This window comes from Rhinolophus ferrumequinum, chromosome 15 (assembly GCF_004115265.2).
Source record: "Rhinolophus ferrumequinum isolate MPI-CBG mRhiFer1 chromosome 15, mRhiFer1_v1.p, whole genome shotgun sequence".
Lineage (NCBI taxonomy): Eukaryota > Metazoa > Chordata > Mammalia > Chiroptera > Rhinolophidae > Rhinolophus > Rhinolophus ferrumequinum.
In genome coordinates, this window is record NC_046298.1 from 37,142,534 (window position 1) to 37,170,015 (window position 27,482).

At 36.1% G+C, this 27,482-nt stretch overlaps 2 protein-coding genes across 4 annotated transcripts in view; one reads left to right on the forward strand and one right to left on the reverse strand.

The window, feature by feature from the left end:
• LOC117034919 (zinc finger protein 420) overlaps positions 1 to 27,482 on the reverse strand; it is a 107,862-nt gene that overhangs the window by 29,901 nt on the left and 50,479 nt on the right. The window contains exon 1 of one of the 3 annotated variants that reach the window (XM_033128379.1): positions 503 to 912. The exons of 1 other annotated variant lie outside the window; for it this stretch is intronic. The gene's annotated coding sequence lies outside the window, so the exon portion shown is untranslated. Of the gene's footprint in view, positions 1 to 461; positions 913 to 27,482 lie in introns of those variants that run through there. One more of the 3 variants, XM_033128380.1, reaches the window with a different exon arrangement.
• On the forward strand, positions 803 to 26,542 carry LOC117034930 (zinc finger protein 677-like). Its single transcript, XM_033128416.1, has 5 exons — positions 803 to 923; positions 3,959 to 4,030; positions 13,249 to 13,312; positions 18,228 to 18,381; positions 24,700 to 26,542. The coding sequence occupies exons 3-5, from the start codon at positions 13,298 to 13,300 to the stop codon at positions 26,502 to 26,504; spliced, it is 1,974 nt and encodes a 657-aa protein (XP_032984307.1). The 5' UTR covers positions 803 to 923; positions 3,959 to 4,030; positions 13,249 to 13,297; the 3' UTR covers positions 26,505 to 26,542.

Below are 27,482 nucleotides of genomic sequence, written 5' to 3' on the forward strand. Positions count from 1 at the left end.
AAGGAAAACGGCACACACACACACACACAGTCATCTAATCAGGTAGTCACAATCAGAAAAACACAACCAAGTACTGGGTCAAGGAAACAAGCAGTCTCAAATACTCTGTCACAGCAACACTCATAACACCTCAGTCAACAGGCAAATCCCAGTAATACACACAATACACAGACAAATACCCAACTTCAAGAACATCCAAACACCCTGTCACCACACCACTGTAGCACACCTCACAGACACAAGCAACCCCACTCATACACGCGGTACACACACAATCACAAAAGCACATTCCCAGTCAGTAACCACGCGGTCACAAACATACTGTCACAGCAGTATCATCAAACCCTCAGAGCAACTCACACTCACACAAATGCTTAAACACAAAACCACAGTCGCACACGCTCATTCACAAACACTAGTCAGGCTTGCCGCACAACACAAATCCGAAGACACGGCCTCACATGCAATTCCAGGGACGCTTCCTCCGAGCGTTTCTGCCCACCTCGACAGAAGATGCAGTTCAGGGTCCGGGGTCTGGCACCCGGGATCCAGGCCGATTTCGCGTTCGCGGGCCCCACCGGAGCCGGCCCGAGCTCCTCCACATACACAGCGCTCTCCCCACGCGAGGCCCCCAAATCGCGCGAACAAACGGAAATGAAGCCGTGTTAGGAATCCGGTGGCTCTGGGAAATGTAGTCCAACGCCGGGAAGGCTGTGGCTGGCCGGCCAAGACGCTGGGAAACACAGTCCACCAACCCTTGGTGGGTTTCGTGGACCAGGCTGCTAGAACCGGGTAGCCCCAAGGGTCGCGCCGGAGAGTTCTAGGAGTGCCCGCCAGCGCTCAGTGCGCAGGCGTCGGGCGCGCGCTGCTGGGGCGGTTCAGAGCCGATACCGCGAATACTGAGTGGTTCCGATCGGGAGAAGGTAGGACTAACCGGCTGGGCAGGTGCAGGGAAGGAGCTGGGCGGGGAGCGGCCGCAGCCTCGGAGTGGCATGAAACCCTTTGTGTGCCTCACCAGGCCCTCTGGTGTGTGTAAATGTGTGTGAGACAACGCGAGATGTCGGGCGGACTGAGTCTCTTAGGGGCTGGGTGTATTGTAGTATTTCTGCCTGTGTGTGATTTTACTCGCTGTTGGGTAGGGGGTGATCCGTACTAAAAGCCGCATGGTAATGGCATTTTTATAACTGTGTGGGTTTGTCTGACAGAATAAGGACCTCTCCTGTTGTGGTTTATCTGTTTTGCGTCCGTGATTGAGTGTGGTTGCGTGACTGATAATGATTTGTTTATATAAAATGTGCTTTTCTCCTGCCTGTATTCCAGAGTGTCTGTAGGAGTTCCGTGAGCAAAAGAGCATGTGTATGACATGAAAAAAAGATGGATAGTCAAGTTATTTATTCCTCGAACACTAATTTGATGAGCGGGAGAAGGTTAAAAATTTATCTGGGAAATAAAGGATTTTTTCTACTGGAGCAGATACATACATCATGGGGAAGAATGCAAAATCAACATAGTTTTTGTTTGTTTTAACAAAGATGATTTTAAAGCCAGTCCTAGGGTTACTGCTTTTTCCTCTGCCACAACCCCCCACAGTGGGCATCAGTTCTTTTCTATTAGAAAGACATCATTGAGTAAGGTTGAGAGGCCAATTAATAAAATAATAAAATAAGTTTAAAAAGAGTGAATTTTAGCAGAGTCCAGCATTAGTCAGATTTCCTGAATTCTAGGTCAAACCCTTGTCCCCATTTTCTAAAAAACAAACCTTGACTCACAGAGAGGAAGGAACTTAAGGCAGTATGGTTTGTTGGTAAGCCTGAACTTGTCTTCACTTACTTTAAGATCTCATGGCAGTGTAAAAACAAAAATAATTACAAACTTTTGAATTTCCAGCACAAGGAGATAGTTATAATTCCACCACTCCTCCAGGGGGGAGAAAATTAATAAAACTTGCTTTGACTTTCAGAACCTTATACCAAATACTTTGATCTCTTCCTAGTAATATGAACTGGAATAGCAAATTTGGTAACCAGGTCTGTGAAATGAAGGAATCTGTGTGAATGATCCGGTATAGCTACGTGAAATAAAAATAGTCATATTGTACTGACATCGAGTGGGTCAAATTATCAAAGTGGAGTAAGAATTTTGTTAAGAGTATGCATGAAGGATGTAGATTGGGGTTTTTTTTAAGGTGACACATTCTGATTTCAAATTAGATAGCATGCATTGATCTCAAGCCACATCTATGAGTATTTGATTCTGGATTATCTCTTGGCTTTTAGATAGTTGTGATGATTGCTTGCAAGAAAAAGGAGGCTGTTGTATAAAAGTGGAAAGCAGGAATTGTTAACCTGAGATTAATAGATTCCATGTAGATGAGCTTCTTATTGTATATTAAACTTGTGACATTTTGTATGTGTAGATATAATGTGAATTTTTTTTTTTAGAGAAAATATAGGCAGTTTTATCAGATTCACAAAGAGGTACTTTGACCCCAAAAGAATAAGACCATTAGAAATACAGACTGCAGGAGCTGAGGAGGACTTTTTTAGCATACCATGTGATACATTTAATATAAAAAATAGTTTATCTTTTATGGAGGGACACACACCAAACTCCTGTCAATGGTGACCTTTGGGGCAAGAAGAGAGGACTTACAGTCAGGAGAGAGAAGTGTCAAAGGGAACTTTAAGCATTACTGATAATCTCTCTGTTTTTTTCTTTACAAGGAAAACATACTACTCGTGTATTTAAATTTAAATTTTAAAATTCAAAAGAAAATGGAGATTGGAGATTTTGGAACAAGAAAAAGTGAGCTAAAGGACCCAAACTCTGTAGAAGCAGAAAAATCCAGAAAAAATGTGCCCCTTACAAAGACTGCAGAGAGAAAGGAATACTCAGGCAATAATGTTTCATAGGCCTCAGGTCCTTTGTTTATCAACGGGCAGTTTCAGATTTATGTCCTTATGACCCATTTTGACCTTGCAGACGTTTAAGGATTAGTTATCTTTTCAGTCTAGCAACTGGATTCAGCCCTGTTGTAGTGGTTGCCTGTGAGCAGCATTGGTGAGTATGTTCTCTTTCCTGGTACTGAATCATTTTTTTTTGACTCTGTCGATAGTAGCAAATGGTTGTGACTTTCTTCCAATAGATTGGGTTTATACCAGTACATATGAGGTCAGGCATTCAATTAGTGATCCTGGGAAAGTATTTGAGGCATTCTGGTATTTTTATAATTATTTTATCCATTTTTATTTTGAAAAATTTTAAAGCTACAAGAAAAATAAAAGAATAGTATAGTGATGTATACTGTATACCCCTCATCTAAATTCACCAGTTTTTAACATTTTGCACCATTTACTTAATCTCTGTCTACACCTATTTATAGATTTTGTTTGTTTTTTGCTCAACATTTATGAGTAAGCTGCAGACATCATATACTTTGCCACTAAATAATTTAACTGTATCTCTAAGAACAAAGTTCTCCTGTATAACCTCAATGTCATGAATACATGTAAGAAATTTAATATTGATTTATAATACCATGTTACATAATCCATATTTAAATTGCCCCAGTTTTTCCCTAAATGTCCTTTGTGTCCATTTAAAAAATTGACCCACAATTCAAATCAAAGTCACACATTGGATGGACCTATCTTTTTTGTTATTATTTTTTTAAACAACAAACATTTATTTCTCAGTTCTGGAGGCTGAGAAGACCTAGATCAAGGTACAGGTAGATTTGGTTCCTGGTGAGAGCCCCTTCCTGGTTTACGGATGGCCACCATCTCACTGTTTATTCACATGATGGAGAGAGGGCATTTATTTTGTTTCTTTACTGTAGAGCTATGTTCCTCTTACCTGTTATTGTGTTTCATGATGTTTTTGAAGACTTGAAGAGTCTAGAATGTTTATCTTGTACAAATGTCTAACGTTCTGGTTTTGTTTGTTTTATCATGCCTAGGTTAAGTTTAAATATATTTGGCAAGAATACAGTGGATGGTGGTGTGTTCTTCCTATTATATCACATCAAGAAGTACGTAATTTTACTTTGATCTATTAATGGTGATACTAAATTTGATCACTTTGGTTCAAGTAATGTGTGCACCTGATTTCTCCATGGTAAAAGTTACCTTTTTTCCTTTGTGAATCAAAAAGTAATCTGAGAGGTTGATTTTTAGACCATTTCAAATAAAACCTTTAACCTAATTGTTTTTTAGCATCCATTGCTGACCCTTGGCTAAATAAGTTATTAAATTCGGGGTTGCAAAGCTGATTTTTAATTTTATCATTGCTTCTTTAGTATAAAAGTGCTTTACCTTTTCCCCCCTTTCTTCTCTCCCTCTGTTTTTTCTCTTTTGAATTATCACTATGACTCATGGATTTTTTTTTTTCCCATGCAAAGTATTTCAGTACAAGGAACAGTGGATTTTAGCCCATTATTGTCATCATTCTTTGTGTTGCTCAAATTGTCCCAAATTTGGCTTTTCAAGCTGGCTCCTGTATTCCCAGAGGTCTTTGAGCACTTCTTTACCTTTTTTTTTTTTCTTTACTTTTTGACATAGATAATTTCAGACTTACATTGTACATTTCCTATCCCAGATTTGGCATTAGCCATTTTCTGAGGAGAATTTTTGCGATGATCTTTTAAAAACTATATCCTGAACAAAGACATAGTTAAGTAATTTGTGGTACCGATGCAATGGAGTGTTATACCTCCAATAAACTTGGGTTTATTAAGATTATAAATTTAAATTAACAAAAATCAATCTTAAAATTTACTCAGTATTGTATAAAATGTACAGTATTGTATTGGTGACATCTATCCATGTTGATTATTAATTATGATTATAATCTGTATCATAAATGTGACTGGCTGGATAGGTTTACAATAATTTATTTAAATCGTTCCTCTCTGATGAATATTATGTTGCTATTTTTTTCAATCAATAAGTAATACTCCCATGAACATTCTTGTGCATTCACTTATGGGTACCTGTGAGGTTGTAACTTCTGAGAAATCAATAAAAATGGAGAGTCAGGTTAAAAATGAGGACATTTATCAAGTTACTATAACATACAAGGTACTAGGTACTTGGTATTATGTATGTAAGATACAAAGATGAAAAGTTGTTTTTAGCCTAGTAAACAAGATAAAGCTGTATTGAAATAACTCTAAGAGTATATAAAAGTCATTACAAAGTTATAAATGCATCGTCTAGAGGAGGAATATTTTCTTGCCACAGGTACCACTGTTTCCCATGTCCAAAATATAAAGAACACAAGAGAGAGAATTCTTGATATTAATGGATTTTGTGAAGTCAGCTTTACTTGCAGTTTTTATTTTGATAATCTTATTAATGAAATGAAATTGAAGATAGTTGAACAAGGTGACTTGATACCAGACAAGGATCATTTGGTCCAATTGGGCTGATTAGAAGTAAAGTTAAAATAGACTAACACTGATTTAGTTATCAAAAGGTTCGTATAATTTCCAGTAATTATTTTTGATCAGGAATTGAACACATAACTATATTTCACAAAATAACTCATTCAAGTTTTGGGAACTCACAATAAACTCCATTTAGTAAAAATACAGCAATTGCTTAAAAATTATCTAGAGTCTCTATTCCTTCTCTTATCATTTGAAAATAGCTTACATTTACCCAAGGATAAAAATGTTATAAAAACATATATGTTCTTGAGCATAATAAATAGTCATTGGAAAATTCAGAAATAAACTTAAAAATTTTTAAATCACTGATAGTCACACAACCAAGAGATAACCACATTTTAGGTTTATCTTTTCAAGTGCCATATAAAATGATATCATATACTACATACTATTTTGTAATCTGCTTTTTCCATGTTTTGAAACATAAAATATTACAGTAAAGTTCATATGCCTTTCAAATGTTCATAATATTTAAAACAGATTATTAGTGTTATAAAGTAATGTTGGAATATATTTTGAATATTTATAACTAAGTTGTTAAAATTTGTTAATATGGTTTATGTTTTATTGGGACATATATACTAAAAATTACATAGTATCTATTGATCATCATAGTTTTTAACTCTTCTAAACCTGTCAGAATCCTGTAACATCTGAATAGTTCCTCATTTATGATGGCATTTTCCTGGATCTTGACCCTGGCTTTGGGTAATTAAGAACTTGCCGTTGCAGGGACCAGGGACCTTCAAGACTTCTCCTAAGAGTAGAGATAATGAACTCAGAGGAATTTATTTATAGACTGTATGCTGAAAAACTAGAGCGATCTCGTCTGGCTAGAGAAGGACATTTTCTTCCTAAAATTTTAAAACTACCATATGGAACATCTTGTCTTTTCCTTTGTGAGACTGTAAAGCCTTGCTCCATGTTCTCAGAAAATTGTTAGAACTTTTCAGAGTTGTACAAGACAACTCTGCCAGTAGCTTTAATTTTCCGTATTTCATATCTTTCTCTAGTCTTTCCTAAGATGGCCTTGCTTCCCTGATAACCGTGGAAATGGGCCTTAATTATTGAACAGCTAAAGTCTGACCAATTCCTCATCTTTTCCTGTACGCAAGATGGTTAGTTTCTAAGCCCATTATGATTTCCTTATTGGATCATGAAATAGAAAGACATGGTTGAAGGACAAGTGACAAGAGTCTAGGTTAGTGAATGGAAATCATCCAGGGTGAAACCATTGGCTAATGCCCAGTTTTTCAGTTAACAGGAATCATATTTTACAATGTTATTTGAGAAGTTGCTTTAGACATTCCAGTACAGTAGCAAAATTGAATCCACTTCAGTATGACCTACCAAAAGAATTTAACTTTGACTCCTTTTAATTCATAGCTTTCAAAGATACTTGTAGCTTCAATTAAACGTTGAGTCATTCCTTCTTTTAATTCATAGCTTTCAAAGATAGTTTCTATTAAATATTGAGTAGATGCAAAAGAATATTTATGAAATACATGTAAGGTATGTTAATTCACAATACAGCAAATACATAACAATTATCCTGAATTTTGTGTTTATAATTATGTTGCTTTTCTTTATAGTTTCAACTACTTACCCCCAAACAATGTTGTGCAACTATGCATATTTTTAGTTTGATATATTTTATGTATTCTATGACTTGCTTTTTTTGTCAACATCTGATCCTAAGATTTACCCAGATAGCTACAATTAATTTTCACTGCTTTGTTGTATTCTGTTTTATGCCTATGTCACGATTATTTTTAATTTTTATTAAATTTATTGGTGTGACATAGGTTAGTAAAATTATATAGGTTTCAAGTGTACAATTCTATAATACATCATCTATACATTGCATTGTGTGTTCACTACCCAGTCAGTTCTCCTTCCATCACCATATATTTGACCCCCTTTACTGTCTTCTACCACTCCTCCCCTCCCTCCTTATCCTCTGGTAACCACTAAACTTTCATCTGTGTCTATGATTTTTTGTTTGTTTGTCTTGATCATTGTTGCTTTCAGTTTTATATCTCACATGAGTGAAGTTATATCGTTCTTGACTTTTTCTTTCTGCCTTATTTTGCTTAGCTTATCATGCTAAGCAAAATGAATCTCAAGATTCATCCATGTTGTTGTAAATGGCAGTATTTAATCTTTTCTAATGGCCGAGTAATATTCCATTGAGTGTGTATAGATAGATAGATAGATAGATAGATAGATAGATAGGTAGATAGATATAGATATAGATATAGATATATGCCACATCTTCTTTATCCAGTCATTTATCGACTGGATAAACTTTGGTTGTTTCCATGTCTTGGCCACCGTGAATAACGCTGCAATGAACATAGGAGTACATATATCTTTGAGGATAAATGTTTTCAGATTTTGGGGATAGATACTCAGAAGAGGGATTGCTGGGTCATATGGTAATTCTATTCTTAATATTTTGTGGAACTTCTATAGTGTTTTCCATAGTGGCTGGTGGGAATGTAAATTCCCACCAGCAGTGTACAGTAGTATATGAGGGATCCTTTTTCTTCAACACTTGTTATTACTTTTCTTGTTAATAGCCATTATAAGAGGTGTGAAGTGGTATCACATTGTGGCTTTGATTTGCATTTCCATAATAGCTAGTGACGTTGAGCATTATGTTTTAACTTTTACTTATTTTAAGTGTGTTTTTCCAGGACCCATCAGCTCCAAGTCAAGTGGTGGTTTCAGTCTAGTTGTGGAAGTCGCAGCTCACAGTGGCCTGTGTGGGGAATCAAACCGGCAACCTGGTTGTTAAGAGCACCGCACTCTAACCAACTGTGCTAACCGGCCACCCCAAGCATTCTTTTATATATCCATTTGTCTTCTTGGGACAAGTGTCTGTTCAGGTCCTCTGCCCATTTTTTAATTGTTTCTTTTTTGTTATTGAGTTGTATGAGTTCTTTATATAGTTTGGATATTAGCCCCTTATTGGAGGTGTAGTTTGCAAATATCTTCTCCCATTCAGTTGGTTGCCTCTTTGTTTTGTTGACAGTTTCTTTTGCTGCGCAGAAACTTTTTAGTTTAGTATACTCCCATGTATTTATTTATTTATTTTTGGTTAATTTCAGGTGTACAAAATAATGTAATAGTTAGACATTTATACCCCTCACAAAGTGATAGCCCCGCTCCCCCAATCTACTACCCCTCTAATATTGTATATAGCTGTTACAATTCCACTGGCTCTATTCCCTATGCTATACTCCACATCATATATATTATATATATATATTATTACACACATATATATATTACACATATATAATATATATATATTATATATTATATATGTGTAATATATATATAAAATTATACTTGACATTCATTATTATTCAGCTTCAGGTGTACACTGCAGTCGTCAGGCATCTACACCGTCCATGAAGTGGTCTCCCTAATAAGGCAAGTGTCCATTTGATACCCTACAAAATCTTTATAATATTATTGATTATATTCCCCAAACTGTCTTTCCTATCCCCATCGCCATCTTGTCGTTACCAGTTTGTGCTTTCTAATCCCTTCACCTTCTCCCTCATCCCTACCCCCCTCCCATCTAGCAAGCCTCAGTTTTTACTTCTATATCTCTGAGACTGTTTCTGATTAGTTTGTTCATTTTGTCTATTCTTTAGATTCCACATATAAGTGAGATCATTTGGTATTTGTCTTTCTCCATCTGACTTATTTCACTTAGCATAATGTTTTCTAGGTCCATCCATATCTTTACAAATGGTAAGATTTCATTCTTCTTTATGGTCAAATAATACTTCATTGTATAAAGGTACCACAATTTCTTGATCCAGTCAGCTACTGATGGGCATTTCGGTTGTTTCCATGCTTGGCTATTGTGAATAGCACTGAAATAGACATAGGGGGGCATAAATTTTTTCGAATTAGCATTTTGGATTTCTATGGATAGATACCTAAGAGTAGAATTGCTGGGGCCATTTAGTTTTCTGAAATACCTCCATGCAAATTAGCTGCACCAATTTGCAATTCTACCAGCAGTGCACAAGGGATCCCTTTTATCCGCATCCTCGCCAGAACTTATTGTTTGTTGATTTATTGATGATAGCCATTCTGACCGGAGTGAGGTGGTATCTCATTGTGGTTTTTATTTGCATTTCTCTAATGATTAGGGAGGTTGAGCATTTTTTCATATGTCTGCTGGCCATCTGTATGTCTTCTAGAAAAATGTCTCTTCATGTCCTCCGCCCACTTTTTAATTGGGTTGTTTGTTTTTTTGGTGTTGAGTTGAATGAGTTTTTTATGAATTTTGGATATTAACCCCTTATCATATGTATCATTGACAAATATCTTCTCCCATTCAGTAGGATGCCTTTTTGTTTTATTGATGGTTTCCTTTGCTGTGAAAAAACTTTTTAGTTTGATGTAATCCCATATGTTTATTTTTTTCTCTTCTCTTGACCAAGGGGATATATCAGTAAAAATATTACTGCAAATTTACTTCCTATATTTTCTTCTAGGAGTTTTATGGTTTGGGATCTTGCATTTAAGTCTTTAATCCATTTTGAATTTATTTTTGTATATGGTATAAGGTCTGCCTTCATTTTTTTGCATGTGTCATCCAGATTTCCCAGCACCATTTATTGAATAGACTGTCTTTACTCCAATGTAAATTCTTGCTTCCATTGTCATAGAATGAATATAGGCACGGATTTATTTCTGGGCTATCTATTCTGTTTCATTGATCTATGTGTCTGTTTTTATGCCAGTACCATGCTGTTTTGATTACTATAGCCTTGTAGTATGAGTTGATGTCAGTTATCATGCTACCTCCCACTTAAGGGGAATGGTTTTAGCTTTTCCCCATTGAGTATGATGTTAGCTGTGGGTTTATCATATATGACCTTTATTATGTTGAGACATGATCCCTGTATTCCCACTTTGCTAAGTTTTTATCATAAATGGCTGCTGGATTTTGTCAAGTGCTTTTTCTGCATTTATTGATATGACCATATGATTTTTATTTTTCATTTTGTTAATGTAGTGTATCACATTAATTGATTTGCAGATATTGAACCAACCTTGCATACCAGGAATGAGTCCCACTTGATCGTAGTGTATGATCTTCTTAATGTATTGCTGAATTAATTCTGTTTGCTAATATTTTGTTGAGGATTTTTGCATGTATGTTCATTAGGGATATTGGCCTGTATTTTTCTTTTTTTTTGTAATGTCTTTGTCTGATTTTGGGATCAGGGTGATAGTGACCTCATAAAAAGAGTTTGGGAGCCTTCCCTCCTTCTGGATTTTTTGGAATAGTTTGAGGAGAATAAGTGATAATTCTTTTTTGAATGTTTGGTAAAATTCACCTGTAAAGCCATCTAGTCCAGGGCTTTTGTTTGGTGGGAGCTTGTGGATTACTGATTCAATTTCACTGGTAGTAATGAGTCTATTCAGATTTTCTGTTTCTTCTTGAGTTAGCTTTGGAAGGTTTTATGCTTCTAGAAAAGTGTCCATTTCTTCCAGATTGTCTAATTTGTGGCATATAGTTGCTCATAGTATTTTCTTCAAATTTTTTATATTTCTATGGTGTCTGTTGTCACTTCTCCTCTTTCATTTCTGATTTCATTGATTTGGGTCCTCTCTTTTTTTGATGAGTCTGGCTAAAGGTTTGTCAATTTTGTTTATCTTCTCAAAGAAACAGCTCTTGGTTTCATTCATCTTATATATTGTTTTTTTTTGGTCTCTATTTCATTTATTTTTGCTCTGATATTTATGATCTCCCTCCTTGTACCCCCTTTGAGCTTATTTTGCTGTTCTTTTTCCAGTTCCTGTAGATGTAAGGATAAACTGTTGATTTGAGATTTTTCTTGTTTCTTTAGGTAGACCTGCATTGCTGTGAATTTCCCTGTTAGGTCTGCTTTTGCTGCATCCCACCGATTTTGGGTCATTGTGTTTTCATTTTCGTGTGTCTTGAGGTATCTTTTGATTTCTCCCTTAAATGCATTGTTGACCCATTCATTATTTAGTAACGTGTTATTCAGCCTCTATGTATTTGTGTGTTTTTACAATTTTTTCTTGTAATTGATTTCTAATTTCATAGCACTGTTGTCAGAAGACACTTGATTTCAATATTCTTAAATTTATTGAGACTTGTTTTGTGGCCTAACATGTGGTCTATCTTGGAAAATGTTCTGTGTGTGCTTGAGAAGAATGTATATTCTGCAGCTTTGGGGTGAAATGCTCTAAAAATATTGATTAAGTCCAACTGGTCTAATGTATCATTTAAGGCCGCTGTTTCCATATTGATTTTCTGTCTGAAGGATCTGTCCCTTGTTGTCAGTGGTATGTTGAAGTCCTCTACTATGATAGTGTTACTGTTGATCTCTGTCTTTATGTTGGTCAGTATCTGTTTTATATATTTAGGTGCTCTTATGTTGGGTGCATAGATGTTTACTAGGGTTCTACCTTCTTGTTGGATCAATCCCTTTATTATTATGTAGTGTTCTTCTTTGTCTTTTATTATATTCTTCATTTTAAAGTCTATTTTGTCAGATATAAGTATTGCTACTGTTTAGCTTTTTTCACATTTACATTTGCATGAAATATCGTACTCCATCCCTTTACTTTCAGCCTGTGTGTGTCTTTTGATGTGAGGTGAGTCTCTTGTATACAGAATATACAAGGGACTTGTTTTCTTATCCACTCAGCCACTCTATGTCTTTTTATTGGAGCGTTTAATCCATTTAAAGTGATTATTAATAGATACATAGTTATTGCAATTTTGTTATTTGTATTTCTGTTCTTCATTACATTGTTTACATCTTTCTTCGGCTTAAAGAAGCCCTTTTAACATTTCCTACAATGCTGGCTTGGTGGTAATGAATTCCTTTAGCTTATTCTTTTCCGGGAAGCTCTTTATCTGTCCTTCAATTTTAAATGATAGCCTGGCTGGATAAAGCAGTCTAGATTGTTGGCCTTTGTTTTTCACTTTGAATACCTCCTACCACTCCCTTCTGGCCTGCAAAATTTCTGTAGAAAAGTCAGCTTATAGTCTTATAGGAACACCCTTGTAAGTAACTCACTGTCTGTCTCTTGCTGCTTTTAGGATTCTCCGTTTGTCTTTAACCTTTGCCATTTTAACTATAATGTGTCTTGATTTGGGCCTGTTTGGGTTCATCTTGGTTGGAACTCTCTGCACTTCCTGGGCTTGTATGTCAATTTCCTTCACCAGGTTAGGGAAGTTTTCAGTCATTATCTCTTCAAATATGTTCATGATCCCTTGCTCCCTCTCTTCTTCTTCTGGTATTCCTATGATGTGCATGTTGTTGCGCTTGACGTTATCCCACAGGTCTCTTAAACTACTTTCATTGGTTTTTTTGCTACAGCAGGGAACCTTGAAACTGGGATGACTATTCAGAGTTGGTCCAGATTGAGGGAAGGGACAGGCTTCCATATCCTACATGGACCAGCCATTGAATGCTGGCTGTGTAGGGAGGAGCCAAGAACTTAGATGAGGCAATTTCCTTTGGCTGATGGTCAGGTGGATAGGGACAGTGCAGCTATAGCAGGGTATGTGGGTTTCAGCAGCATGGGAGTGCTTTCTGAAGAAATGGGTGAAAAACTCACTTATGGGTCTCCATATAGGAATATATTGTCCCTGCATCCCTCATGTTTTAGTGGGCAGCAAAAGATTGTCTTTTCCACATACTAAGTTTCTCCCTGTGTTTGCACTTGTTACAGAGGAAGGGGGTATGTAGACTCTAAGCATTAAACAACATGTTTGTGTCACACAGAATAATCTTATCTGTGAAAGAAGCCCAAAGGAAGAGGAAAGAAGAAGGAATGGCTCTTTTCCAGGTAAAAGTTATATTTCTAGTTGGTGGATCTGTTCTCTCCTTTCTAAAATGCCTCGTTTGGACTTGTTAATCTTCTCAGTCTCTGAAGCGTCCTGCCTAAATCAGCTCCATGCAGATTCCATTTCACTGAGACCCAGTGCCATGAGACTTGGGAAGAGACTCCTTTGAGGTGATCATCTTGTGTAGAGGTGTGTACTCAGGTGTGGATTAGCAATGGGGAATAGGCTCTGTGGTGTCAGCAAGGTTGGTCAGTAAGAATTCTTTAGGGGCTCCATCTGGATGCCCTTTCAGTTCTGTGTAAATCAGGATTTAAGAGACTACATATTTAAGTGATGTATTAATGTACACAATACCCAAAACCTCTGGAAAAGAAGACTGATGGGGAAATTGGCTTTGTCTTACTTTATAAATAAATTTGAAGTTAAAAAAATAAATCAGTGTGTTACTAATTCCAATATTTATAATTTGGAATAGAATGGGAGGTTCAGAGTTAGAACTAATGGATAGAGAAGGTGTTTTACTATCTAATCAGTTTTAAAAGGTCGACTCAACCTCATTGTCTGACAATAAGGGTTCTTTAAATCATTCACTGCACATCCATTTCACAAAAACTCCAGTGTTCATTTTAGGGACTCTTTTGCAGCAGGTGTTTTAGAGAAAAATGGTTATAATTTAGCAAAAACGAGCAAAATTCTATGTCATCACAGATTGCCCCCAAATTTTGCTTCCACTAATGTTTGTTCAGTCTTATATATTTTTTATTAAACATCTAATGTGTACATTTTTGTGCTAAAATTTCACACAGTGATACAGTTTAGAGACTAAGAAGTAAAATATCCCCTTTTCTGTCATGTTTTCCACCATCGATACTGGCTCCATGGGAACTACTCTTAGTTCTCCTTAGTAAAAATCTTATAAAAAGACATTTATATATTGTAAAGTGTTTTAAGAAATTAGTCTTCAGAATTTTGTGTTGTGATGTTCTGCGAGGTTAAGTATTTATATACCACATATCTTGGAATTGTCTTCATGTTAGAAAACATAGAAATAGCTTGCTTTCTTAAACCCTCATTGAAGCATTCATTTAATGAAGACACATGGGTCCTTTACAATTTTTTACTGTTATTATGAATGCCACAATGGTTGCTTCTGAGCAGGCCAACATCAGCACAAATTTCTTAGGATTTCTCTAGATTGTTTAACTTGAGCATGAGTACTGGGTTAATGGTGGTGTTCCTGAGAAAGCACAGACATTGCACTTTCTAAGTAAAGATTTTAAACCCACTGTCTTAAACATACTCAAAAACTTAAAGGAAACCATGGACAAAGCACTTAGGAAATACGAGAACAATTTAACAAATAGAAAATATTAATAAAGATGGAAATTATAGGAAAGGGATGAAATAGAAATGCTGGGGCTGAAAAGTAGACTAATTGAAATTAAAATTCAGTAGAGGGTTTCAATGGTAAATTGACTATCGGAGTAAAGAATCAGTCAACATAAAAAAGTTAATTGAAAGTATCCAGTCTGAGGATAAGAAACAAAAAGGAGAAGAAAAGTAGAAGAAGAAAAATAAACAGAGATTAAGAATCGTTTAGGGTACTATCAGCAATGACAATGTATACATAATAGGAGTCTCAGAAGGAAAGGAGAAAGAGTAAAGGGCAGAAAGAATATTTGAAGAAATAAGAGCTGAAAACCTTCCGAATTTATAAATATGAAACTGTACATCCAAGAAACTCAAGGAACAAGTTGGTAAACTCATGGAAATCCTTGGTCAGACACATAATCAACTATTAAAAGACAAAGAGAATGTGGTAAGTAGTAAGACACAAATGATTTCTCAAGTATAGGAATCATTAATGAGATTTAAAGCCTATTTCTCATCAGAAATGAGGGAGGCCAGTAAGAAGTGGAATGACATTTTAAAGTTTGAAAGATTAAAAAATCTACCAGAAATTCATTATCAGGCAAACTGCTTCAAAATTTATAGTGAAATTAACAGATTCCACAATAAACAAAACCTGAGGGCCTTCACTCTATTAGACTTATTCTAATGAAATACAAAATGGAGTTCATTAGGCTGAAATGAAAGGACCCTAGCAGTACCTCAAAGCCATAGGAACAGACAAGAAACACTGGTAAAGATAACTATGTAGGTAAATATAAAAGCCTGCATTATTTTAGTTTGGGGTTTTTAACTCATTTTTTTCTGTATGACTTAAAAGTGAAATGTGTTAAACAATAATTACAAATCTATTGAGTGAAAAATGTATAACAAAGTAATTTTTGATAATGTAGAGGGAGACAGTACAGAAACAATTGTTATATGCTATTAAAGCTAAGTTAGTATCAACCGAAACTCAAGTATTATTAGTTTAATATGTAATTCCCCAGGGTAAACCCTAAGAAAATAAAAGTGTTCAGTTACGTAAATATGAAGGGAATCAAAATGGTATGCATACCAAGACATAAAAGGATGTAAGGGAGGAATTAGGAAGCAAAGAATATTAAATTAGAAAGCAAATAGCTAAATGGCAGGAGTCATTTCTTTATACGCATATGTAAATAGATTAAACTGTCACTAAAAGGCAGAGAGTCATTTTTTATACGCATATGTAAATAGATTAAACTCTCACTAAAAAGCAGAGATTAGAAGAATGCATTATTTAAAAAAAAAAAAAACAGGGCAGCCGGTTTGCTCAGTGGTTAGAGCACAGTGCTCATAACACCAAGGTCGCTGGTTCGATTCCCACATGGACCAGTGAGCTGCATCCTCCACAACTAGGTTGAAGACAATGACTTGACCTGGAACTGAGCTACGTCCTCCACAACTAGATTGAAAACAACAACTTGACTTGGAGCTGCACTGCGCCCCCCATAACTATATTGAATACAGCGATTTAACATGGAGCTGATGGGTCCTGGAAAAACATAGTGTTCCCCAGTAAAATTAAAAAACAAAAACAAACATAATTCCACTATGTGTTGTTTGCAAAAGGTTCATTTTAGATACACAAATAGGTGAAAGTATGGAAAAAGATATTCTGTGTAAAATGTAACCAAACCTAGCTGGGCCACTGTACAAATACTAGACTAAATAGACTTTAAGGGTATTTGTGGTAAGGACCACCAGTAAACAAAATAATCATGAAAAAGGAGAACAAAGTTGGATGACTTAACAATTCCTGACGTCACACCTTACTACAAACCTGAAGTGACCAAAACTGACTGTGACTGATTGTAAGCATAGAAATAGAGATCAAAAGGGTAGAACTGATAGTCCACAGATAAACCCATACTTCTGTAGTTAATTCCTTTTCTACAGGATTGCCGAAAACATTCGATAGGAAAAGAATAGTCTCCCAAACGGTTCTGGGAGAACTGGATAGCCACATGAAAGGGAATGAAATTGAACTTCTCCCTTTCACTATATAAATTAATTAATTGAAAATGAATCAAGACTAAATGTAAAATCTCTTAGGTGAAAACTTAGGAGAAAATCTTCATGACCTTGGGTTTGGCAGGGGATTTTTAGATATGACACCAATAGCAAAAAAGAGAAAGTAAGATAAATTGGTTTTCATCAAAATTATTATAATACGGGGGTGGGAGATGAGGGTAAGGGGGATCAAATATATGGTGGTGGAAGGAGAACTGACTCTGGGTGGTGAACACACAATGTAATTTATAGATGATGTGATACAGAATTGTACACCTGAAATCTATGTAATTTTACTAACAATTGTCACCCCAATAAATTAAAAATAAATAAATTTAAAATAAAGAAAAAAATTATTATAATACCTTTTGTGCATTGAACAACACTATCACATAAATAAATACATAGTCTACCAAATGAGATAAAACACTTGCAAATCATATATCTTGTAAGGGTCTAGTTATCCAGACTACATGAAGAACTCCTACACCTTAATAACCAAAATACAAACAACCCCATTAAAAAATGGTCAGAAGACTTTGATACACATTTCTCCACTGGACGTATACAGATTGCCAAGAAACACATGAAAAGCTGTTCAATGAAATTAGTCATTGGCAAAATCAAGACCACAGTGAGATATTTTATACCTGCAAGGATAGTAATAATAAAAGGGAGAATAACAAGTGTTGGTAAAGATGTGGAGTAATTAGAATCCTGGTACATTGCTGATAAAATGGTACAGCTGCTGTGGAAAACAGTGTGGCAGATCCTTAAAGAAATTAAACTATGTTATCCAGTAATTCCACCCCTAGGTATATACCCAAAATAATTGAAAACAGGTTTTGAAACACACACTTGTACATGAAAGTCCGTGGCAGTACTATTAATATTAGCCCAAAGTCCATGACCACCTGAATTAACAAATACAATTTGATATAGTCCTAAAATAGAATATTATTCAGTCATAAAAAGGGAATGTAGTCCTCATACACACTACACCATCAATGAACCAAAAACATTGTTCTAAGTGAAAGAAGCCAGACACAAAAGGTCATGTTTCATACGATTTCATTTTTATGAAATATCCAGAATGGGTGAATCCAAAGAAACAGCATTAGTTGTTATCGGGGCCGGGAGGGGGGAGAGGTGAATGGGGAGCAACTGCTTAATGGGTAAAGGGTTTCCTTTGGGCCTGATAAAAATGTTTTTGGACTAGATGTGATAATAGTACAACATTGTGAATTTATGAAACACCACTGAATTGCACTTTAACATGGCTAACTTTGTATTCCATTAATTTTACTTGGGAAAAAAATATTAGTGATGTATACATCCCTCCTAATTATCTTGGATGAATCACATGAACCTCACTCCAGCCAAGTTAATTTTTACACATCTGTACTTCTCTCATTTTGTTTCAAAATAAGAACTTTCTCCCTGTCCACTTGGTGAAATGAGTTTTCCTTTCAGGGATGGTTGACATTCAAGGATGTGTTCATAGAATTCTCTCAGGAGGAGTGGGAATGCCTGGACCCTGCTCAGAGGGCCTTGTACAGGGACGTAATGTCAGAGAACTACAAGAACCTGCTCTCCCTGGGTGATGGTAACTTCCCTCCAGAAATCGGTAACTATCTTTGGATGTCTTTTTGTTTTGCCTTGTGAGTCTCTTGGGAGCCCCCGACTTGCTTGTCTAAGTTTCAAATCCCTGTTCTTAAGACAGTGGTTGAAGCTGTTTTGAATCTGAAGGACAGGCTTCTTCATGAGACATACGGGAGCCTTTCAACTTCCCCTTTCTTCAGAAATTCTGCACATTTTATGCTTGATTAGTGCTGGCTGAAGAACATTAGAAGTCAGAAAACCTTATGGCAAATTTTTAAGGGTATCTCATTCTGTGGTTTTTACCCTTGTGCTTTTGATTCAATATTTCTGGGAAAGGGATAGGTATTTACATACTTAAAAGGCTCCCTGTGAGCCGGCCTGGTAGCTCAGGCTGTTGGAGCTCCGTGCTCCTAACTCTGAAGGCTGCCGGTTGGATTCCCACATGGGCCAGTGGGCTCTCAACCACAAGGTTGCCAGTTCGATTCCTCAAGTCCCACAAGGGATAGTGGGCTCTGCCCCCTGCAACTAAGATTGAACACGGCACCTTGAGCTGAGCTGCCGCTGAGCTCCCAGATGGCTCAGTTGGTTGGAGCATGTCCTCTCAACCATAAGGTTGCCAGTTGGACTCCTGCAAGGGATGGTGGGCTGCGCCCACTGCAACTAGCAACGGCAACTGGACCTGGAGCTGAGCTACGCCCTCCACAACTAAGACTGAAAGGACAACAACTTGACTTGGAAAAAAGTCCCGGAAGTACACACAGTTCCCCAATAAAGCCCTGTTCCCCTTCCCCAATAAAATCTTTAAAAAAAAAAAAAAAAAAGGCTCCCTGATCATTCAGAAGGAGGGAATCAGTTAGTAATTTTTGAAATACTTTTTGAAAACTATAATGTCCTCTCAGTGGAACAAGGAGCTGGAAATAAGTTCTGGAAAAGAATAACATACCATGTTCATTTTTCTTTATAAATTGAACACTCTGTTGAGCTGACTCCATTTTGCAACAAGGGACAGAGCTCTGAAACTGGGAAGTGAAGTGAAAATGGGGGTAAATCCACACAGGTGGGAATGTATGGAGATGTGAACACAAGTAGGAGCTCAGATGGGCACAGAGTAAGCCAATCCATTAAATACTGTTTGGGAAACTATTCTCAAATGGGAAAGATCTGTTGGAAAGTAAAAGTTTATGTCTTACGAGCTCTTGGAGGAAATGTTCCCCCACACAGGTACACACACATCATTCTGTCATTGAAATGTGTAAAGTTTAAACTCCCAATCTACCGTGATGGTCCAGCTCAGGCATTATTCTGACCTACAACTCTATTATCTGACCCCTCTGACCATTTGGTGTTTTGGTTTCAGAGGGACCAGGATGGCTGTCTCTAAGGAGTCCCATTTTTCCTTGATTCTTGTTTTTCAGTTGAAACATCAATGCTTGGACTCTGTAGTTCTGACTCCATAACCTATTCAGTTTCCATTCACATTTTATATTCTTGGGGGATCTTCATAGGAGATAGAAAAATAAAATAGCTGCTCTTCCTGTGTATCTGACGCTCCATGAAATTTCCTGGGCCTGTATCAGCCCTCTGTGCCTGTTCAGGCCTGTCAGTCATTTCTTCAGTTCTCTTTTTGCCATATGTGTGTAAGAAAAATGGGATGGATCTTTTGAGGTTGTGACACAAGAGTCAATATAAAGAATTGACATTGGTGTGGCCGGATGGCTCAGTTGGTTAGAGCGCGAGCTCTTAACAACAAGGTTGCCGATTCAATTCGCACATGGGATGGTGGGCTGTGCCCCCTGCAACTAAGATTGAAAACGGCAACTGGACTTGGAGCTGAGCTGCGCCCTCCACAACTATATTGAAGGACAACAACTTGACTTGGAGCTGATGGGCCCTGGAGAAACACACTATTCTCTAATATTCCCCAATTTAAAATAAAAAAAAAAAAAGAATTGATACTGAAATCCTCTCTGATCTCATTGCTACGTGGGAGTATATCTCAGTCTTTCAGGTGTTCAATTCACCCTACAGCCTGTGGGCAGAGCACACAGCTGCTTGCTTCTCAAGAACCCATACAATTTCACCCTTATTTTATTCCCTTATCTTGTATTTATCTTCTTCTTCTAGCTCTCTATGTAGTCAGAAATATAAAAAGAACTTGGCCTTCTGATCTCTTACTTTCCTCTGAGATTTTTACATGAGACCTTGCTTTTGAAATGCACATTTTAAGGGTCTAAAGTTTTGTCCTCTTTTCCTGCTGTGATGATCCACCTTTAGATGATAGACAACTTCTGGTGGATTGTATTATGAAAATGGTTCCCTAGGTAACAGAAAATTCTTAAAGGAGAACAGTGATTAATACATCACAGTATTATCCTGCTACGTACAGAAGTGCCTCTTGAAGCCACTGGGAAGAGTGATCAGCATGTCCCTGGATATACTGAGAGAGAAAATATCAGGAGAGCCTGAGTGATGAGCGCCTCCAATTGCTTTTCTAGTTTCTGTGGGATGTAACAGTGCCTCCCTAGGGCAATGTGACAGTGTGGATCAGACATAAGGTGATCATGTCCTTTGAGCCGGCAATAAAAGGTGTAGCAGCTTATCCTAAGGAGAACACCTTCCAAGTTCACAACCTAGTATCTGTGAGACTGTTGACCAAACTACTGTTCCTGCCACTGTGTGTGCGCTGTTGTTCATTCACCTTGAACATACATGATTTTGACATATCTTATTGAGGGAGCTTATAAAGTTGAATGATGTCTCCATTTCTTGCTCTAATGTATTTTGGCTTTTTAAGCCACTGATACTTCTATCTTGCAAATTTCATTGTTACCAGTGACTTTGTTTTTATTTAATCATCAGGTCCATATATTTGATGCTACTCTCAGTGTATTTTATATCTACAGTTTGGGACTGTGGAGTCATTGTTTTAACACATATTTTTTCAAATAAATCAATGGCCTTTTTTTAAAATGAGAACTTTCTATATCTTGAGAACATACTTTTTAAAAAAAATTTAGTTACCTTATACCATTCAATTGATTTGCCATAGTTTTTAATATAAGATGCATTCCTTTTTCCATATGTATAGTTTTCTAAAAGTAACTTTTGAATTTTATTTTAATTTCACTGACATTTTCTTTTTTTGCTGCAAGTAATTATTTACCCTTTCTGGATTCATCATGTACATCTTGGTATACTAACCTGGTATTTAAATATATCACTGTATTTAATAAAACATAAGCAATTTTTTACAATCTGTGTTTTCCTCATTACTACTACTTCTAATGTGTATGTTTTCCAGAAAATTCCTTAAGTTCTTGTAATTACATATTTCAGTTTATTCATGAAGCCTATTATGTTCCCTGTCCTCTTTTTCAACTTAATTTTATATAGTCACCTGGTCCTCGTTGACATACATGTTACTGCTGTCCTGTTGTTCTCGCTGTTATTGGCTGCTTATGTGGCTGACTATATCCGTGCACGTAGACCTTTGCCATGGATCACATGGCACTGCCAAACCTTCTCCATACTCTTAGATGCTGCTCCTAACACTGCCCTTCCATATTCACCATTCCGTGCTCTTGTAATGCTCCTTTAGGGTGCTGTTTTCTGATGATGTTTCTGAAGTCAGAGTTCATTACTTTTGGATAAGTGCATATTCATTTCTATTGATTTGTAATAATAAATACACACACATACACACACACACACACACACTTTGGAGCACTTCTCACCTAATGTTTCTTATATATGTCTTGGATTGTAATGTTAAAAGATCCAAAGATATGATTTCAAGTAATTTCAAAATTCCAGCAAAACAGATTCTGGTTTTTTCATATAACATAGACATTTGGATTTAAAAACTTATGCCAAAATTGGTAAATTTCTATCTTCTTTAGTTCACAAATAGTTTTTTCCAAATATAATCACATCTCCAAAGAGTTTAAACCTTGGCAAAAGCTTCCTGCTAACTTTACTTTCACCATACAACCTCTCTGTCCCCCAGTAAGAGGATCATAGTGCAGCACATTTCATTGCTAGACCTTTGAGATGGTTTAATTGCATACACGTCTGTTTAGACAGAGTGAATTCATCCATTTTCCTCTTGATTTCTTTTTTATTATTGGGGAAGGGGAACCGGACTTTATTGGGGAACAGTGTGTACTTCCAGGGTTTTTTCCAAGTCAAGTTGTCCTTTCAATCGTAGTCGTGCAGGGCGCAGTTCAGCTTCAGTTGCTGTTGTTAGTTGCAGGGGGATCAGCCCACCATCCTTTGCGGGAGTCAAGGAGTCCAACTGGCAACCTTGTGGTTGAGAGCCCACTGGCCCATGTGGGAATCAAACCGGCAGGCTTCATCATTAGGAGCACGGAGCTCCAACCACCTGAGCCACCACGCTGGCCCTCCTCTTGATGATTTTTGGGTCCTGCTAAAAACATTCTTGTACATGTCTTCTGGAGTGTGTGTGTGTGTGTGTGTGTGTGTGTGTGTGTGTGTGTGTCTTGAATATCTGCCTAGAAATGGATTTTGTGGAATATTCAGTTTGATAAGGTTTAGAGCAAATACTGGAGTAGATGTAAATTTATAATCTTCCCATTATCACACTGTCTCCGTTTTAATGTCTTGTACTATTGCCTCCTACTCTTAGTATAGTTCCCACAGAATGAGTTAGTTATTATGCTTCTGTTTAAATCAGTTTCTCTCTTTTTCCAAGGTCAGACTTTTAACTCCTGTAACACAATCATATTCCCGTAGATTTGCAAGCACAAGCACTGCTCCTACATTGCCATATTACCCCCTGCCCTTCACTGTTGTTTTTCTAAATCCCAATCCTGGCCTTCCTTCAGATTTTTCATTGATCTAAGGGAAATATACTGGTAACTTCTAGTAGATTAATTTTGAGCACCTAGACAACCCCAGTTTCACAGGACCAAATCCTCCCCACAATGCATATTTTTCATAAGGAAAGACCCCTCCTCTTTCACAGTACAGTTTGCTCAGATCAGCAACACAATCTGGTCACTTTGTACATCGATATGTGCAGGACCTGATGACTCATACTGTTGTCTGGGAATAGTGGGACAATCACACTATAAGTGACACAACTAAGGTCCTGTATCTCCTTTGAAACAGTTCTTCCTAAGCTCTTGGTATTTGCTGTGAGCTGTTGTAATCTGTACTGCCTGATGGGCGGTGGTGGTTCAAACTTATGAACATGTCATTGTCATCTACAAATCCAGGTTCAAAGCCCATCTTTTGGTTTGTATTTTATGTGAATTACAGATAGCTATAGAAACCTTATAGGCCTTTGTTTGTATATGAAAAGTTGTGATAATTTACTTTAGGAATAAGTAAGTTAATGGTGTTAGAGGGCTTAAAATAATACACGGCATTAGTAAGGATTGAAAAATTACCTTTAGTGAATAAGCTGTGTCAATTTTTTGTCATGTTTGTTATGAGATTGACCTTTGCTTGCATTATATCTTATATGAATTATTTTTGTAATTTTTATATTAATATTTTCTCTATTATTTTCAAAGTACTATTTTTTTTTTGCCTTATAACTGATAATTAAGTGATATTCTATAGTTAGGGAATTGATCTAATACTGGCTATGTTATAAGTCCAGGCATGAAATCATAATTGAGATTTCAGTCTTTCCTAATTCTTACTCTTTACAAAAATGTGTGTTTACCTGAACCAAGTATTTCAAAATTCAGTGATTCTCAATATATTTTTCATTTTTCCTATTGTGTGTTTCTTCTGGAATGTAAGTTCATTCTTTACTTTTTAAGGAATAATATTTTTAGAATTCCAGAGACTATTACTTTATTACTAGGGTTACTTACTTACCTACTAGATTTATCATTTGTTACCAAATTTTTAAATTTATTATTATGTTATATACTGATTTTTTTAATGATCTTTTTCCTTGGATTATATCCACACACATTATTAAACACATATGATTAGTAAGCACACATTGTTATAAAGATTAAGAATTAGGGAAGACAGTCTGAAATCTCAATTACAATCCATTCCTTCAGTTATATAACAGCCAGTACATAGATTGACTTTCTAACTATGAAGTTTCACTTATTTATCCAGTTATCCAGTTGTATGGCCAAAAAATATGTATAGTGTATGCTTTGAATATTTATTATCTAAGGTCTGAGAAAACAGTAACATGGAAAAAAATTATAAAAAGAAAGCAAAAAATTTGTGCATTGCAATAGTGTTTTAAAGACTATGTTTGAGAAACTTCAGAACTCTCTTCATTATAAGTATTATTTTTGTGTGTAATTATGTAATTCAGTATAAAATTTTTATCTTCTAACTCTGATAGGAAACCTTTCTGTTGGAGGTGCAGTCAAGGAATTTTCATCAAGATGGGACATTAATAAAGATGAATTATACCACCTAGTGATAGTGGAAAGAAATGATAGCCATGGCATCAAGGATTTTGTCCTCAAGGAAGTCTGGAAAAATATGCATGAGTTTGAGAGTGAATGGGGATATGATGAACGAAATTATAAAGAAGTGCCTTTGGTTCATAACAGAGATCTTACTCATAGAAAAGATCAACAACCTGATAAACCCTCAATTAACTTTCCTCAAAAGAGCAGTGTTTCTGTAAGAAATAATACATACCAATATTTCATGCATGACAAGATATTTATAAGGAATTTCTTAAAACTGAAAAATAACTTAAGCAGTGGTGGAGACAAATACATAAAATGTTTGGAAAATAGAATTGGATTAAGTTTGCTGGCACACCATGCTGACCTGCAGAGATCTCAAACTAAGGAGATAATTAATGGATGCAGTAAAGTTGAGAAGTCTATCAACAATGGTTCCTCAGTTTCATCATTTCAAAGAATTCTTCCTACTGTCAAAAGCTTTTGTAATAAATATAGGAAGATTTTAAAATATCCTTTGTTATCTACACAATACAAGAGAATACACACTACAGAAAAATCTTACAAATGTAATGACTGTGGCAAGGCTTTTACCAAAAGCTCACACCTCATGAATCATGCGATAATTCATTCTGGACAGAGACCCTATAAATGTAATGAGTGTGGTAAGGACTTTAAGTTGCATTCACATCTTACTCAACATAAGAAAAGCCATACTGGAGAGAGACCTTACAAATGTAATGTGTGTGACAAAGCTTTTATCCAAAGTTCAAGCCTTATGAAACATCAGAGAATTCATACAGGAGAAAAACCTTATAAGTGTAATAAATGTGGTAAGGCTTTTATCCAACATTCACACCTTAAAAGTCATGACAGAACTCATACTGGAGAGAAACCTTATAAATGCAATGAGTGTGGCAAATCTTTTACCCAATTTACAAATCTTACTGCACATCAGAAAATACATACCGGAGAGAAACCACACAAATGTAATATGTGTAGCAAAGCTTTTATCCAAAGATCAAGCCTTATGGAACATCAGAGAATTCATACAGGAGAAAAACCTTATAAATGTAATAAATGTGATAAGGCGTTTATTGCACGTTCACACCTTTGTAGTCATGAGAGAACTCATACTGGAGAGAAACCTAACAAATGTAATGAGTGTTGCAAAGCCTTTAAAGACCGTTCTCTTCTTATTAAACATATGAGAATCCATACTGGAGAAAAACCTTACAAATGTAATGAGTGTGGCAAAGCTTTTACCCAATTGGTACACCTTACTATGCATCAGAAAATACATAGTGGAGAGAAACCGCACAAATGTAATGTTTGTGGCAAGGCTTTTATCCAAAGTTCAGGCTTTGCAGAACATCAGAGAATACATACAGGAGAAAAACCTTACAAATGCAATGAATGTGGCAAGGTTTTTCGTCACAATTCACACCTTGTACGTCATTGGAGAATTCATACTGGAGAAAAACCTTACAAATGTAATGAGTGTGGTTTAGCCTTTATAGAGCATTCAAATCTTACTCAACATAAGAAATTCCATACTGGAGAAAAACCTTACAAATGTAATGAGTGTGGCAAAGGCTTTACAGAGCATTCACATCTTAATAAACATGAGAGAATCCATACTGGAGAGAAACCTTACAAATGTAGTGAGTGTGGCAAAGCTTTTACCCAATTTGCAAACCTTACTAGGCATCAGAAAATACATTCTGAATAGAAACATTATAAACCTAATATATGTTTCAATGCTTTTATTCAAACCACAGACTTTGTGCATCATCAGAGAATTCATAGTAGAAAGAAACCTTACAGATATAATGATTGAGACAAAACTTATGCAAGTGTTCAACTCTTAAGTCCACATCAAAGACTCCATTGTGGGGAGAAACAATAGAAAACTGATGTATGTCACAAAGCCTATAATCCAGGCTCATACCCCACCTGGTATCAGAATATACATCCTTGAGGGAAACCACGCAAATGTATGTATGGCAAGGTTATCCAAAGATTAAGCCTGTGGAAAACAACAGGATTCTTAATAGAAACCTTACAAACACAATAAGTGTGATCAGTTTTATTTTAAAAATGTACAACATTATGGTCATAAAAGAATGTATATAAGATGAAAACATACAAATGTGTTAAGATCTTTAAGTAATGACTTTAGGATACACCAAAGATTCCTACTGAACAGAAACATTACAAATATAATGAAGGTGTTAAGTTGTTTAACCAGTTCTCTCAATGGAGTACACATAAGAAAATCCACACTGGGGACACTAAGTCTATTACATTTGAAGATTAACCAACCTCAGATGTTAAATTCCACCGGGAATTAAAAATTAAAATTATTTTAAACTAATGAGATGATGCATGTCAATGGAGCAAGGGCATCTGTAATAAGGTCTAATTAACTTCAGTTTACAAAATGTTTTTATTCAATTACATGGAAAGTTTCCATTATTATTGATGACTTACAACTTGAAATTTGAAATCTATTGATGTTACAGTTTAATTACATGCTTTTCATTTCTTGCCACTGTGGTCTCGGAAGGACTCACTAAGATGAAAGGACCTACTTCATTAGGTGGGGTTTATTCAGATCCATGTAACCTAGAAAAACTACAACACTAATTTTAAAATATAGTATAAATTTGAGAACATGGGGAGTGGCAGAGTATAGATGTAAAGCTAT